The sequence below is a fragment of the Scyliorhinus torazame genome, chromosome 17 (genome assembly GCF_047496885.1).
Source record: "Scyliorhinus torazame isolate Kashiwa2021f chromosome 17, sScyTor2.1, whole genome shotgun sequence".
NCBI classification, from domain to species: domain Eukaryota; kingdom Metazoa; phylum Chordata; class Chondrichthyes; order Carcharhiniformes; family Scyliorhinidae; genus Scyliorhinus; species Scyliorhinus torazame.
In genome coordinates this window covers 146,026,811-146,039,761 of record NC_092723.1, presented here as the reverse complement: position 1 = coordinate 146,039,761, position 12,951 = coordinate 146,026,811, and the positions used below count along the sequence as shown (strand labels likewise).

Here is a 12,951-nt window from a genome sequence, read left to right as displayed (position 1 = left end):
AAGTTAGATGGAATTATCTGCTGAAGTTCCAGTCACACTGTACAGAACATGTCCTGTGTTCTTCCGGTGACTGGAGAACCAGGAGACATTTTAAGCTCTGGAAGCAGAAGGCTGATTTGAGCGTCTGGGCCCAAGTTGTGGGAAAGGACCGGAGAGGAAGTGTCTTGAGTTGACCCTGAATACAAAATATTGGCACAATGACTCTGGAATATAATCTAGAATATAATCATAGAATTTACAGTGCAGAAGGAGGCCATTCAGCCCATCGAGTCTGCACTGGCCCTTACAAAGAGCACCCTACCCTATCCCCGTAACCCAGTAACTCCCACTGAACATTTTTTATGGTTCAGGATTAGAGGATGCTCATTGTCATTCTTCCAGGGAATGTAAATACAACTAGTTTATCATAATGAGATGCATTTTGTGGAGAGTAAAGGTTGTGGGGCAGTAAGGTGGGTGATTTAGAATGAGGATGAACTGCTTTAGATCAATTGCTGAGGCAAAAAAATATCAAAAATTAATCTCTGTTCGTTTATTGAATCAAATTGAAACCAAACATTATGCCTGTGGTTCTGTGAGGCCATGTTAAGTTGTTTAAACTTGAAGGGTGATCAGACTCCTGTGGAGCATGAAGAGCAGTATTTATGTATTCGGCTGAATCATAGAATCCCTACAGTGCAGAAGGAGGCCACAAGGCCCATCGGGTCTGCACTGATCATCTGAAAGAGGATTCTCCCCAGGTTCACTCCCCATCCTATCCCTGTAACCTAACCTGTGCACATTTGGGACATTAAGTCAATTTTAGCATGGCCAAACCTCCTAATCAGCACATCTTTGGACTGAGGACCTGGAGGAAACCCATGCAGACATGTGGCGTACATGCAAACTCCACACAGTCACCCAAGGCTGTAATCAAACCTGGGTCCCTGGTGCTCTGAGGCAACAATGCTAACTACTCTGCCATTGTCAGTTTCTGAGCTGTAAATCTTTGTACGTCATCATTAACTCGGGTGTGAAGTTCCCTGCTTGTTTTATGACTAGGGGTGCTTGAGGATTTTCAACTGACGTTGTCTCAGACTCCACTCGACTCTCCCAACAGCAGTGCTGACATCACACTGGACACAACGGGTGACCTGACAGTGGAGGATGTCAAAGATTATTTACCGTGAGTATTTTAAAAATATGCATAGATTTGAGAATGGGCGGTGAGGCCACATCGGTTGGAAGATGAGGCCGAGCACCTTTGAAAGCAACTGCAGAAGAGTGCTGATTTTTTTTTTTTTAATGGCTTTTCACACTTTCTTGCTGTTCTTTCTTCCTGAAAAGCAATGTTGCACAGAGGCTGGCGTGTGGGGTGGGAACTGATTTATACAGGTTTAACATTGCCTCTCCTGGTTTTGTGCTTCTCGAAAGAACAATTAGGATCCATTGAGCTTTTTCAACTTTTCCTCTTGCTATTTAAAGATTGTGTTTATACACTGCCCAGCACCTTTATTTTGTTTCAAAGCTTGTGACAGACGGACAATAAATCATTTGAAGCACTGTTACACTTGTGGCGACAAAGATTGTGCTCTTTGGAGTCTATCTACGGTTTCTATCTAAATATGAGCAGCCTATTTGTTGGTTTGATGTGTCCTCTAAAGGTGCCCTATGGTCAGTGTAAAGTTCAGGACAAACTTCCCAATTGGAGATCTAAACAGTGTTTCTTTTAAAGCTGCTGTTTGATCTTAACGTGCACATTCCACCACACTGGGGCTGCCAACTCTATTTGCTCTGTGGAACAATGCAGAAATCAATCTGAAAATGACACCATTTCATGTGGTGCTGCTGGTTTTTGGACAAAGACAGTCGGATGAAAAACCGACTTTGGTTCAAATTCAATAAACTAGGATAAAATGCCAAAAGCTATTTAGTGGCATTATAATGGGAATTCCACTGTAGCACATGATAGATAATAAGGGTTGTCATCAAGTCCCATGTTGGACTTTAATGTTTTTGATTAAGTTACCCTCGTGCTGCACCTAATTCCAGAGGCCTTGTTCTATTCCTCCTACCCGCTACTGTTCCACTATCTGGTGCTCCTGGTCATTTGAAGTGCCCCTAGCTGTGGCTTAACCTGACTTTGTTTCTCCTACATTTTACAGCTTTTAAAACATGAATCACTAAAGTGATTCCTTTCAATACCTTGATATCCTGAACAATTGAATTATGTTTATACAGCATCACGGTAACAGTGGTTAGCAATGTTGCTTCACAGCTCCAGGGTCCCACGTTTGATTCCCGGCTTGGGTCACTGTCTGTGTGGAGTCTCCCCGTGTCTGCGTGGGTTTCCTCCAGGTGCTCCAGTTTCCTCCCACAAGTCCAAAGATGGGCAGGTTCAGTGAATTGGACATTCTGAATTCTCCCTCTTGTGTACCCGAACAGGTGCTGGAATGTGGCGACTAGGGGCTTTTCACAGTAACTTCATTGCAGTGTTAATGTAAGCCTACTTGTGACAATAAAGATTATTATTATTAAATGTTGAAAACGTCCTAAGATGCTTCACAGGGGTTTAATGAGGCAAACGTTAGCATTGAATCAAAAACAAGATTTTAGGTGAGGTAGATTTTAAGGAATACCCGAAAGGAGGGGAGAAGTGGACTGGTTTAGGGAGGAAATTGGGCCTGGGCAGCTGAAGGCACAGCTATCAATGGTGGAAATCTGAGATGGTCAGAAGGCCAGAATGTGTCCTGGCCTTTGTTTTCTTTAGTTTTAAAAGTACATAGCTGTGCTATTTGAGACCTGACTGAGGTGTTGCTTTGAGTGTGCCTGGTGTCTGATGGGCTAGTCTGTCTTTACCTTCAGATGAGGAGCAGCTGGCTTTGGGCTGCATGATAATGAACTGGTCTGTCTTCTCTCCCCCCCCCCCCCCCCCCGGCCGCCCCCCCACCCTGAGCTGGCCCTAGCCTAGATTGTGCTGCAACACTAGGGGTGCACATGCTCCGTTACAATCTGTGCAAGCTGGTCTCATTAAAACAAGTTGGCTAGACACACACTAGTTTCAAGTTACCAATTTTTAGGTCTGTGCAGCCCTTAAGCAATTGTAAATTCTTGTATTTGTCCGCCTATAATTTTGCAACCGTTCCCTCCAAAATCTGCTTCTGAATTATGTATAATCAGGAAATTTCAGTAAATGAGATTATCAACTTCCAAGTGGAGAATTGATTGGCCATGTTAAATTGCCTCTTAGTGTCCAAAGGTTGGGTGGGGATACAGGGGATTGGGCCTAGGTAGGGTGCTCTTTTGAAGGATCAGCGCAGACTCGATGGGCCGAATGGCCTCCTGCACGTTTGGGATTTTTTTTTGCCCAGCAAATACAGATCAACCAATTTAATTTCAGGGGTGGAAGCTTCTAGAAACAGTTACTCAGGATAGAATTAATAATCACATGGAAAAATGTGGATTGATTAGGAAGAGCCAGCATGGAATTTAAGGGGACAATGTTTAACTAGCTGAGTTTTTTTTTGAAGAGACAACAGAGGGTTGATGAGTGTAATGCTGTTGATGTGGTGCACCTGGACTTCCAGAAGGCATTTGATACAGTGCCACATGCTGACGAGAAGTTATAGCTTATTAATACAAAACTGACGGTAGGAACATGGATACAGAAATGCCCAAAGTTATGTGGGATGGTGACTAATGGTTAATGGATATATTTTGGGCTGAAGGAAATGGAAGTAGTCCAGTTCTGCAGGGCTGGTCTTGGGGCCCATGATTTTCCTGATGCATATTAATGATCTAGATCTTGGCGTGCTGGGGACAACTTCCATATTTGCAGATGATGGAAAATTTGGAAGCATTGTGAACCGTGAAAAGGAAGTGTAGAACTTCAAAAGGACATAGACAATTTGTGGAGTGGGCAGATATTCAATACAGGGAAGTGTGAAGTGATGCATTTTGGTCGGAAGAGTATAGAAAGACAATATAAAATAAGAGGTAAACTACTTGAGTGGAGGGTATATGTGCAGGTGGAGAGTGAAGAATGTCCATAAGACCATAAGACTTGGGTTTTGCTAAATAGGGGCATTGAGTACAAGAGCAGGGAGGATATGCTGAGCTTATACAAGACACTAAGTTAGACCTTGGCTGAAGTATTGTGTACAGTTCTGGGTGCTATTCTATAGAAAGGACGTGAAGGCGAGAGTATAGAAGAGGCTTACAAAAAGGTTCCGGGGTGGGAAACTTCCAGCTATGAAGTGGTGGGCGGCACTGGTTGGCACTGCTGTCTTGCAGCGCTGAGGACCTGGGTTCGATCTCTGCCCCAGGTAACTGTCTGTGTGGAGTTTGCACATTCTACCCTTGCCTGCGTGGGTCTCACCCCCACAACCCAAAGATGTGCTGAGTAGGTTGGTTGGCCATGCTAAGTTGTCCCTTAATTGGTTTTAAAAAAAGAATTGGGTACTCTAAATTTAAAAAAAAAAAAAGATATATTGAAGAGGTTGGGACTGTTCTCCTTGGAAAGAAGGCAGCTAAGAGGAGATTGATCATAGAATCTCTACAGTGCGGAAGGAGGTTATTCGGCCCGATCAGGTATGCACCGACCCTCTGAAAGAGCATCTTATCCCTGTAACCGCACATATCCCTGGACAATAAGAGGCAATTTATCATGGCCAATCCACCTAACCTGCATATTTATGGACTGTGGGAGGAAACCCACGCATACACTGGGAGAGAGTGCAAAATCCGGGTCCGGATTTGAATCCGGGTCAGTGTATCTGTAAAGCAGTACTGCCAACCACTCTGCTGCCCTAGAGATGTTTGAAATCTTGAGGGGCTGCATAGGGTAGATGGGGAGAAACTGTTCCTGCTCGTAAAAGGATCAAGAAGGGGGCACAAATGTGAAGTGATTTGAAAATTGAGCAAAAGCAATATGAGAAACTTTTTCTCTCAACCCGTGGTCAGGGCCTGGAATGCACTGCCTGAAGTGTGGTGGAGGTGTGTTTAATTGAGGCGTTTAAGACTGCATTAGATGATTTGAATAGAAACCGTGTGTAGGAGTACAGGGAAAAGGCAGGAGAATGACATTAAGCCATAATGCTCATTCTGAGAGCTGGTGCAGACACACGGGGCCAAATAGTGAATCTGGATGTCATCGGTCTTCTCAACTAGGCCCACTGGGTAGTGATGGAGGAGATTCCAGCCAGATGCCATCAAGCAAATGGCTACTGTTGACAAACACAATGGAGGTTGCAGTTCACTGGACTGGGGCTGGTGTGAGGGAGAGCTGCAGGTAGTGTTTGGAAGGAGTTATCAAACCATGGCAAGTTCACAACTTTGCTCTTGCCTAATTTTGCAACCTTGTGCATCAACGTGCACCTTTTTAACTCTGTTCTCCTGTGCATCCTCCCTACTCTTACCCAGTCCTTTATTGTCGATGTTGTGTTCTGGAATTTGGCTCTTTTCTCCCCATTTTTCAAAAAAATCGTCCTGTGCTCTTGGTCACCTCAACTTTGCTCCTCTGTATCTATCTCTTTGGTATGTGTTACTGGGGTAACTAAGCTATATAAACACTAATAATGAGGGAAAATGTCATTGTCTCTGTGTTTGAGACTGCACATTACTGTGTGGCCTACAGGTGGAGTCTGAGCCTTGCTCTGTTTCTGATCTATTTCTTACAGCATGAATGTAGATCTGGCTTTATTCATTGCCTTTAGACAAGGATTGGTGCGTCCTATATATTAAAGCATGTGAATCCAATAAAGATGGTACTCTGATTTAGTTCAGTGGAGATTTTGTTGCTGTGTGCGCAAAGGCCATGTTGGCATGGCAACTAGAGGGCCCACTGCCAAGCGAGTTCACTATTTAAATCTGCTGTGACTTGAAATGGCTTTGCTCATCAAATGTGACATCGCAGCAATAAGATTTTGAATGGAAAATTGCTGTTAAGATTACAGGGTGCAGGAGTGGGCAGTGGTTTAAAATAATGAAGGAAAAAAAAGTTGGCACCAATTTTATTAACAAATGAATTAGAAAATAGGTTTTGAAGCTGTTGGCTCAGGAGCAGTTGGTGCCTGGCACTGTCACTCTGCTGCTAAATGTGCCAGAAGAACGGCAGTTTCCGTACTGTCTGGCAAGCACTAGATAGCCTTGTGCCTGCAACCTACTTTTTGATCTCACTCCACCCTCCCCAGAATAAATTACAAAAATAATAAACTCTGGACTAGAAGGTGACACTGATTTATTTTTCTGCAGCCAAACTCGCCCACTGGATTGGCAATGAGGTATTGCCTCCTCTGGCTGTTGAGTCCTGCAACCGGTCTCTGCTTCAATACCAGATGTTAGCTGAAACACCAGTGAGATGTTGTAATGGGCACTGGTCCTTGGTGACATGGTTGGGGGGTGGAGGAAAGATGGAGAATAGTAAAGTTCTCCGAGAACCAATCAGTTCTGCAGCAAAGTGTAGATTTGTAGAAGTTGAGCATTGAGTCATGTGGGGTCAAATGATCTTGTCCCAATCCTTGCTAAATAGCGCATTGTCAAATGAGGCCATTTATGACGAACAATTAGCAGCAACTGAACCAGCTACACCTGTGGGTGGGGGGGGGGGGGGGGTGGCCACTGCACCTCTTCCAGTGCTACAATGTGAATGACAGTTCGGATTTGGATTTATTGTCACATACACAGAGGTACAGTGAAACATATTCTGTGTACAGTCCAGACAGATCGTTCCATACATGAAAAACATAGGACATGCGTTAGATACACAAAAATACATAGACATTGGATGACGCATGCAAGTATAGTACTACTACTCGGTAGAGAAGATGAATGTGGAGTTCAGTCCACAAGAGTGTCATTCAGGAGTCTGGTAACAGGTGGGAAAGAAGCTGTTTTTTTGAACCTAATGTTCTAATGTTTCCATAAAATGGAGTGGCCTTGATGCAGAATACCCACAGGAAGTAGTTAGAATTTTGACGCCTGCATTGTCTGATGTATCTTGGTTTTGAGGGAAATGGCTGCGTTGATCCCTGGAGCCCTCTAATGGCCTGTTTGGTTTGGACCAATTGACAACATTTGGGGCTGTCAACTGAGAAAATGAGCGAGTTGTAGGAATAGTCCAATTAACCCGTAAGCCTATTCTGCAATTCAATTCAATTCATTGCAATTCAATTCATTGCTTTGGTCTATATCCCTTAATATCTTTGGTTAAGAAAAATCCATTGATCTCCGGTTTAATGCCATTAGTGGAAGAGAGGACCACCCTTTTTTATGTTGAGTTTTCTAAATTCCTTTTTGAAAAGTCGAGTTCAAATTTTGAGACTATACGGTTTGGACCTAGACTTTATAGCCATTGGAAATCGTTTTCTTCTACCCTAACTGTTCCCTTTCTCTTTTAACTTCGATCAAATCATCTCTAGATTTCAGTAAATGTAACTCTATTCCCTCTAGGTATAGTTTGCGTAATCTATTCCCTCTAGGTATCTTTCTGGTAAAATGATGCTGCACACCCTCCAAGGCTAAAATAACCTTCCAATGGTGTTATTACCAAAACTGCTCTTTACTCTGTTGACTAGACAGGGCTGCTATTGCAGATACCATACTGCCAAAACTGCCCTTTACTCTGTTGTCTACACAGGGCTTCTATTGCAGATGATACCAAATTGGAGGGGATAATTAATACTGAGGAGGACTGCAACAATTTATAGCAGAACATTAATAAACTTGTAAAATGGACAATTAACTGGCAAATGAAGTTCAACACTACCTAATGAAGTACATTTTTTGGTAGGAAGGATGGGTGATCACTTTGGATAGTGCAGTGTAGGTATGGTAGAGGAACAAGGGGACCTTGCACTGCAAGTTAGCAAGGCCGTTTTGGGGGAGGGGGGGGGGGGGGGGGGGGAAGAAGGCAAACCAACATTCTGCTTTATTTTCAGAGGGATAGAATTGAAAAGTAGGGAAGTTAATGCTAAACCTGTATCCAGCCTTGAAGTTTGAGGTGATTCACTTGGGCAGGACAAACCAGGCAAGGGAATACATGATAAATGGCAGGACCCTGGGAAGCACTGAGAATCAGTGTGCATGTACACCGGTCCCTTGAGGAAGCAGAACAGGTGGATGGTGGTCAAGACATATGTATACTTGCCTTTGGTTTAGCACAGGGCTAAATAGCTGGCTTTTAAAGCAGGCCAGCAGCACGGGTTCAATTCCTGTACCAGCCTCCAAACGGGTGCCGGAATGTGGCGACTAGGGGCTTTTCACAGTAACTTCATTTGAAGCCTACTTGTGACAAGTGATTTTCATTTCATTTATTAACTGAGGCATAGAGTTAAGAGCAGGAAGGTTATGCTGGAACTGTATAAAATGTTGGTTGGGTTACAGCTAAAGTATTGTGTGCAGTTCTGGAATCCACATTATAGGAGGGATGTGATAGCACTGGAATGGGTGCAAAGGAGATTTACCAGGATGTTGCCTGGGCTGGAGAGTTTTTGTTATGAAGAGAGATTGGATAGACTTGGATTGTTTTCCTTGGAGCAGAGGATACTGAGGGGGAACATTGGGATGTATAAAATGAGAGGCATAGATGGGAAGAAACCTTTCCATTGGTTGAGGTATCAATGACCAGGGGGCATAGATTTAGGGTAAGGGGCAGGAGTTTACAGGGCATCTGAGAAAAAACCTTTTCACCCAGAGGGTGGTGAGAGTTTGGAACTTTCTGCCTGAAAGGATGGTGGAGGCAGAGACCCTCAAAACATTTAAGTAGTATTTAGATGTGCACTTAAGATCCCAAGGCATATAAGGCTATGGGCCAAATGCTAGGAAGTTGGATTGGAATAGTTAGGTGGTTTTTGACTGATGCAGACTTGATGGACCAAAGGGCGTTTTCTGTATTCGAAGACTCTAATGCCTGTAGTTCTGGTCAATGTGTGACCATAAAGATGCAGAAGCACTAGAGAGGGTGCAGAGAAGATTTACATGGCTGGTATCAAGAATGTGTGGGTATACACATCTGGAAACATTGGGTCTTTTTTTTTTCTTGCAAAAGGACTGAGGGAAAGATCTTTAAAATTATGAAAGGTTTTGATGGTTGGTACAGAGAATGTTGTTTCATTGTGGAGATGTAAGTGACTATCAATATATGGGTCACCAAAAAGCCCCAATAGGCAATTCAAACAAGTTTATTACACAAAGAATGCTAAGATAGAACATGTTACCACATAATGATTGAAGCGAAGCGAATAGTATAAGTACACAAGGGGAGCTGGACAAACATAGGGGAAGAAATAGAGATGGTAATAACACTATAGATTTGGGTGAGGAAAGATGGCCAAAGGCTTGTACTGGTTTGGTCGAATGACTGCTTTATGACATTTTAATCAACGTCTTTGGCCCTCTACTGTTTCTAGCTTTTAACTATTTAGAAAGTTGTTTTGGGGTTTGCAGAGGGCTGAAATATATGATTTAACAGTGAAATAATTTTTGTATCCTTATTTATGTTTCCCACTCTTCAGGGAATGTTAGCAGAAAGTGATTGAACTGAAGACACCTTGTGACCTTATGCGATTGGTTGGCTGAGCAAAAAGGGAATTTTACCAGGATTGACAGCTCAAGCTTCACACTGGGATCATGACCTTTGATGTCGATAGTGGTTTGAATTGTCACATCTTCGGTATCAAAAGACAAAATGAATTTTTTTTAAAAAAGGACTTTGTCTGAATCTACATACCAGCTGCCGCCTGTCTGCCTGCACCAATACAAAGCCTCTTGCAACACTAAACGAGTAATGTTATGAAACAGACTTCTGAAGAGATTCACCTCTTGGTACTTGAGGAATATTTGCAATCTTTGCTTTTCATATGAAGGAGAAGAAGAAACAAAACTGGGAAACATTTGATCGTCTCCGTTTGTACTTTGGGTTTTTTCCTACGTTCTTTCCTGCCCATGGATCAGTTTTAAAAGATGGTGTCATTCTCATTTTGTTTCCTGACACCGAAATGCAATCTAAAACTGGGGATTTTTGTCTTCCAAGAAGTTTTTGCAACTTGCTGCATTCTTTGTAGTTTTGTATACTAGCATCAAATTAATTAGAAATAATAGGGCCCTTAGGTTCTCTTCAAATGGTTGGTTTTTAGAAATGTCCTATCTTTACAATTGTGGTTTATTGTTAATTGGGTATCAAGGGAGCACATGTTGAAGAAAAGATCCACATCTCTATATCTCTGATCAGGATTCATAACACAGGGAATTCAAATTTGCAGACCAAATTCTGCTGAACTTTGCTCTTCTATAACCAGTTGGATAATGTGAACTTTTGTTTCCTTTGAAGGAGCCCAGCAAATACATGTCTTTTCTCCTTCAGGGGAGTTGTCCATGATCAGCTTCTCTTTCATGTGACATTGGTGAGATCAGACACTGAACGGATAGGGGCCCAATTCTGTGCTGTTTGCTTCTCCATATAACGTTGCTGCCCTCATCTGTATAAGTTTTAATTGTGGACTCTACATTTTAACCACTTGAAATTAGATTATGTAAAATGATATTCCATGAACTCTAGTGTAAATCACCAATACTTTTGCATCGAGTAACTGCTTGGAGGGTGTGGGCTGCCTCACATTTCTAACACCAATTTTGTATAGATGACAGCCGGTGAGTTTTAGCTTGTTTTTAATGTACTGCACGGTTTTCAGCAGTTAAATTTCAGCAACTTGTCTGTGTCTCTCCTGCCGACCCCCATGGAAAATAAGGAATTGAATTTTCTGGGTTCTGATTTGGTCGGTGTTGATCATGATGAAATTGAAATTTTGTGCTGCCATTAGAGGCTTGTTTTTGCTCTAAGGAAACAAGTCTCAGGAAGAAACTTTAGAATTGTTTTCAAAAGTTTGAATACTGTAAATTATCTAATCATGTTAAGTCTTTTCTGTCAGTTCATGAGTTAATTTACCCAATAATTAGAAAAGTCCAATGGGGCAGTGGTTGTGTGCTTCCACGAGATGTCATTTGTGTACACCCGACAGATGCAAGGTAGAGACCTCTAGTGGTGATGGGGTGCTGCACTGGTATGAATTTTTTATTACTCCGCTCCCTGTAAATATTTTTCATCAAACTTGACAGTTTGAGTAGAATGGTACAACTTATTTGTAAATATGCTTCCTTTATTGTTGAAGGATCATCTTTTGCGATTTCTACAGGGTTCGCCATAGGATTTACTTCCTTGTGTGGAAAGCAGTCGACATTTGTTTCTTTGTCAATCTTTTCAAGATTATGGGAGGTTACTTTGATATTGACACCACACACTATGAAACCTTGTGATTATTAAAAAATAATTATGCTGTTTACAGTAACATTTTCTAGTAGAATGTATTCAGTTATTGAAAAGCTCAATTACATTATCTAATTGATTTTGCTTTTAACAGTAATAAAGCATTGTGTCTCCTATGACTGTTAGTTCACTTGTCTTTTTCACTGCAGCAAGGGGGGGAAATGTGGGAGAGGCCTAACAGTAATATTGTTCCCACTCATTGGTAATGAGGGAATGATCACCAGAGGAATAAATGGGTAAGTTAGATATTTATCAGGTATTGGAATGTGGGATGATTCACTCCAGTGTTCGGAGTGTGGCCACAAGACATTTTGTTGACTGTCGTCCACTTGCATCGTTGCCATATTCGGCTGGTTTCCATCGCATGGCTTTTTCCAATGACTGAGGTAATTTTTAAAATAAATATATATATATATATATATATATATATTTTATTAAAGTTTTCTAACAGAATTTTTCCACTTTACAAATCAACATAAAAATAGCACAATAACTGATAAATAACATTATTTAAATAAAATAGTGAACTAACAAAGTAACAAAAAAAGTGCTCCCCCCCCCCCCCCCCCCCCCCCGGCTGCTGACTATCTATTTTCCCTTAACATTCTGCGAGATAGTCAAGGAACAGTTGCTACCGCCTGGAGAACCCCTGAGCCGATCCCCTCAGCGCAAATTTCATTCGTTCTAGTTTTATGAACCCTGCCATATCGTTTATCCAGGCCTCCACGCCGGGGGGGTTTTGCTTCCTTCCACATAAGTAGGATCCTTCGCCGGGCTATCAGGGACGCAAAGGCCAGAATATCGGCCTCTTTCGCCTCCTGCACTCCCGGCTCTTCCGCTACCCCAAATATAGCTAACCGCCAGCCTGGCTTGACCCGGACCTTCACCACTTTTGAGATCACCTTTGCCACTCCTCCAGTGCCGGACACAACCAGAACATGTGTGTGGTTCGCCGGGCTTCCCAAGCACCTCCCACACCTGTCCTCCACTCCGAAGAACCTGCTCAGTCTTGCTCCTGTCATATGTGCTCTGTGTAGAACCTTGAATTGTATCAGGCTAAGCCTGGCACACGAGGAAGAGGAATTTACCCTACTTAGGGCATCAGCCCACAGACCCTCCTCAATCTCCTCCCCCAGCTCTTCTTCCCATTTTCCCTTCAGCCCCTCTACCAGCGCCTCCCCCTCGTCTCATCTCCTGATATATTTCGGACACTTTGCCCTCCCCGACCCATACCCTGGAAATCACTCTATCTTGGATCCCCTGTGTCGGGAGCAGTGGAAATTCCCTCACCTGTTGCCTCGTAAACGCCCTCACTTGCATGGATCTAAAATTGTTCCCTGGGGGCAACTCATATTTTTCCTCCAGCGCTCCCAGGCTCACAAACGTCCCGTCTATAAACAAATCTCTCAGTCTTCTAATACCTGCCCGTTGCCAGCTCTGGAACCCTCCGTCCATCTTTCCTGGGACAAACCTATGGTTATTCCTGATCGGGGACCACACTGAGGCCCCCGTCACCCCCCTGTGTCGCCTCCACTGCCCCCAGATCCTTAAGGTTGCCACCACCACTGGGTTCGTGGTATACCTTTTCGGGGAGAGCGGCAGCGGCGCCGTCACCAGCACCTTTTAGGCTCGTTCCCTTACAGGACGCCATC

General features: G+C 43.1%; 1 protein-coding gene across 5 annotated transcripts in view; it reads left to right on the top strand.

Moving 5' to 3' along the window:
- llgl1 (LLGL scribble cell polarity complex component 1) overlaps positions 1 to 11,415 on the top strand; it is a 90,839-nt gene extending 79,424 nt beyond the window's left edge. For 4 of the 5 annotated variants that reach the window (XM_072481235.1, XM_072481234.1, XM_072481239.1 and 1 more), the window contains 2 exons: positions 1,042 to 1,165; positions 9,492 to 11,415. In XM_072481235.1, coding sequence (XP_072337336.1) covers positions 1,042 to 1,165; positions 9,492 to 9,501 — 134 coding nt within the window. In that variant the 3' untranslated portion in view covers positions 9,502 to 11,415. The remainder of the gene's footprint in view (positions 1 to 1,041; positions 1,166 to 9,491) is intronic. The other variant, XM_072481236.1, reaches the window with a different exon arrangement.
- The last annotated feature ends 1,536 nt before the right edge of the window (positions 11,416 to 12,951 follow it).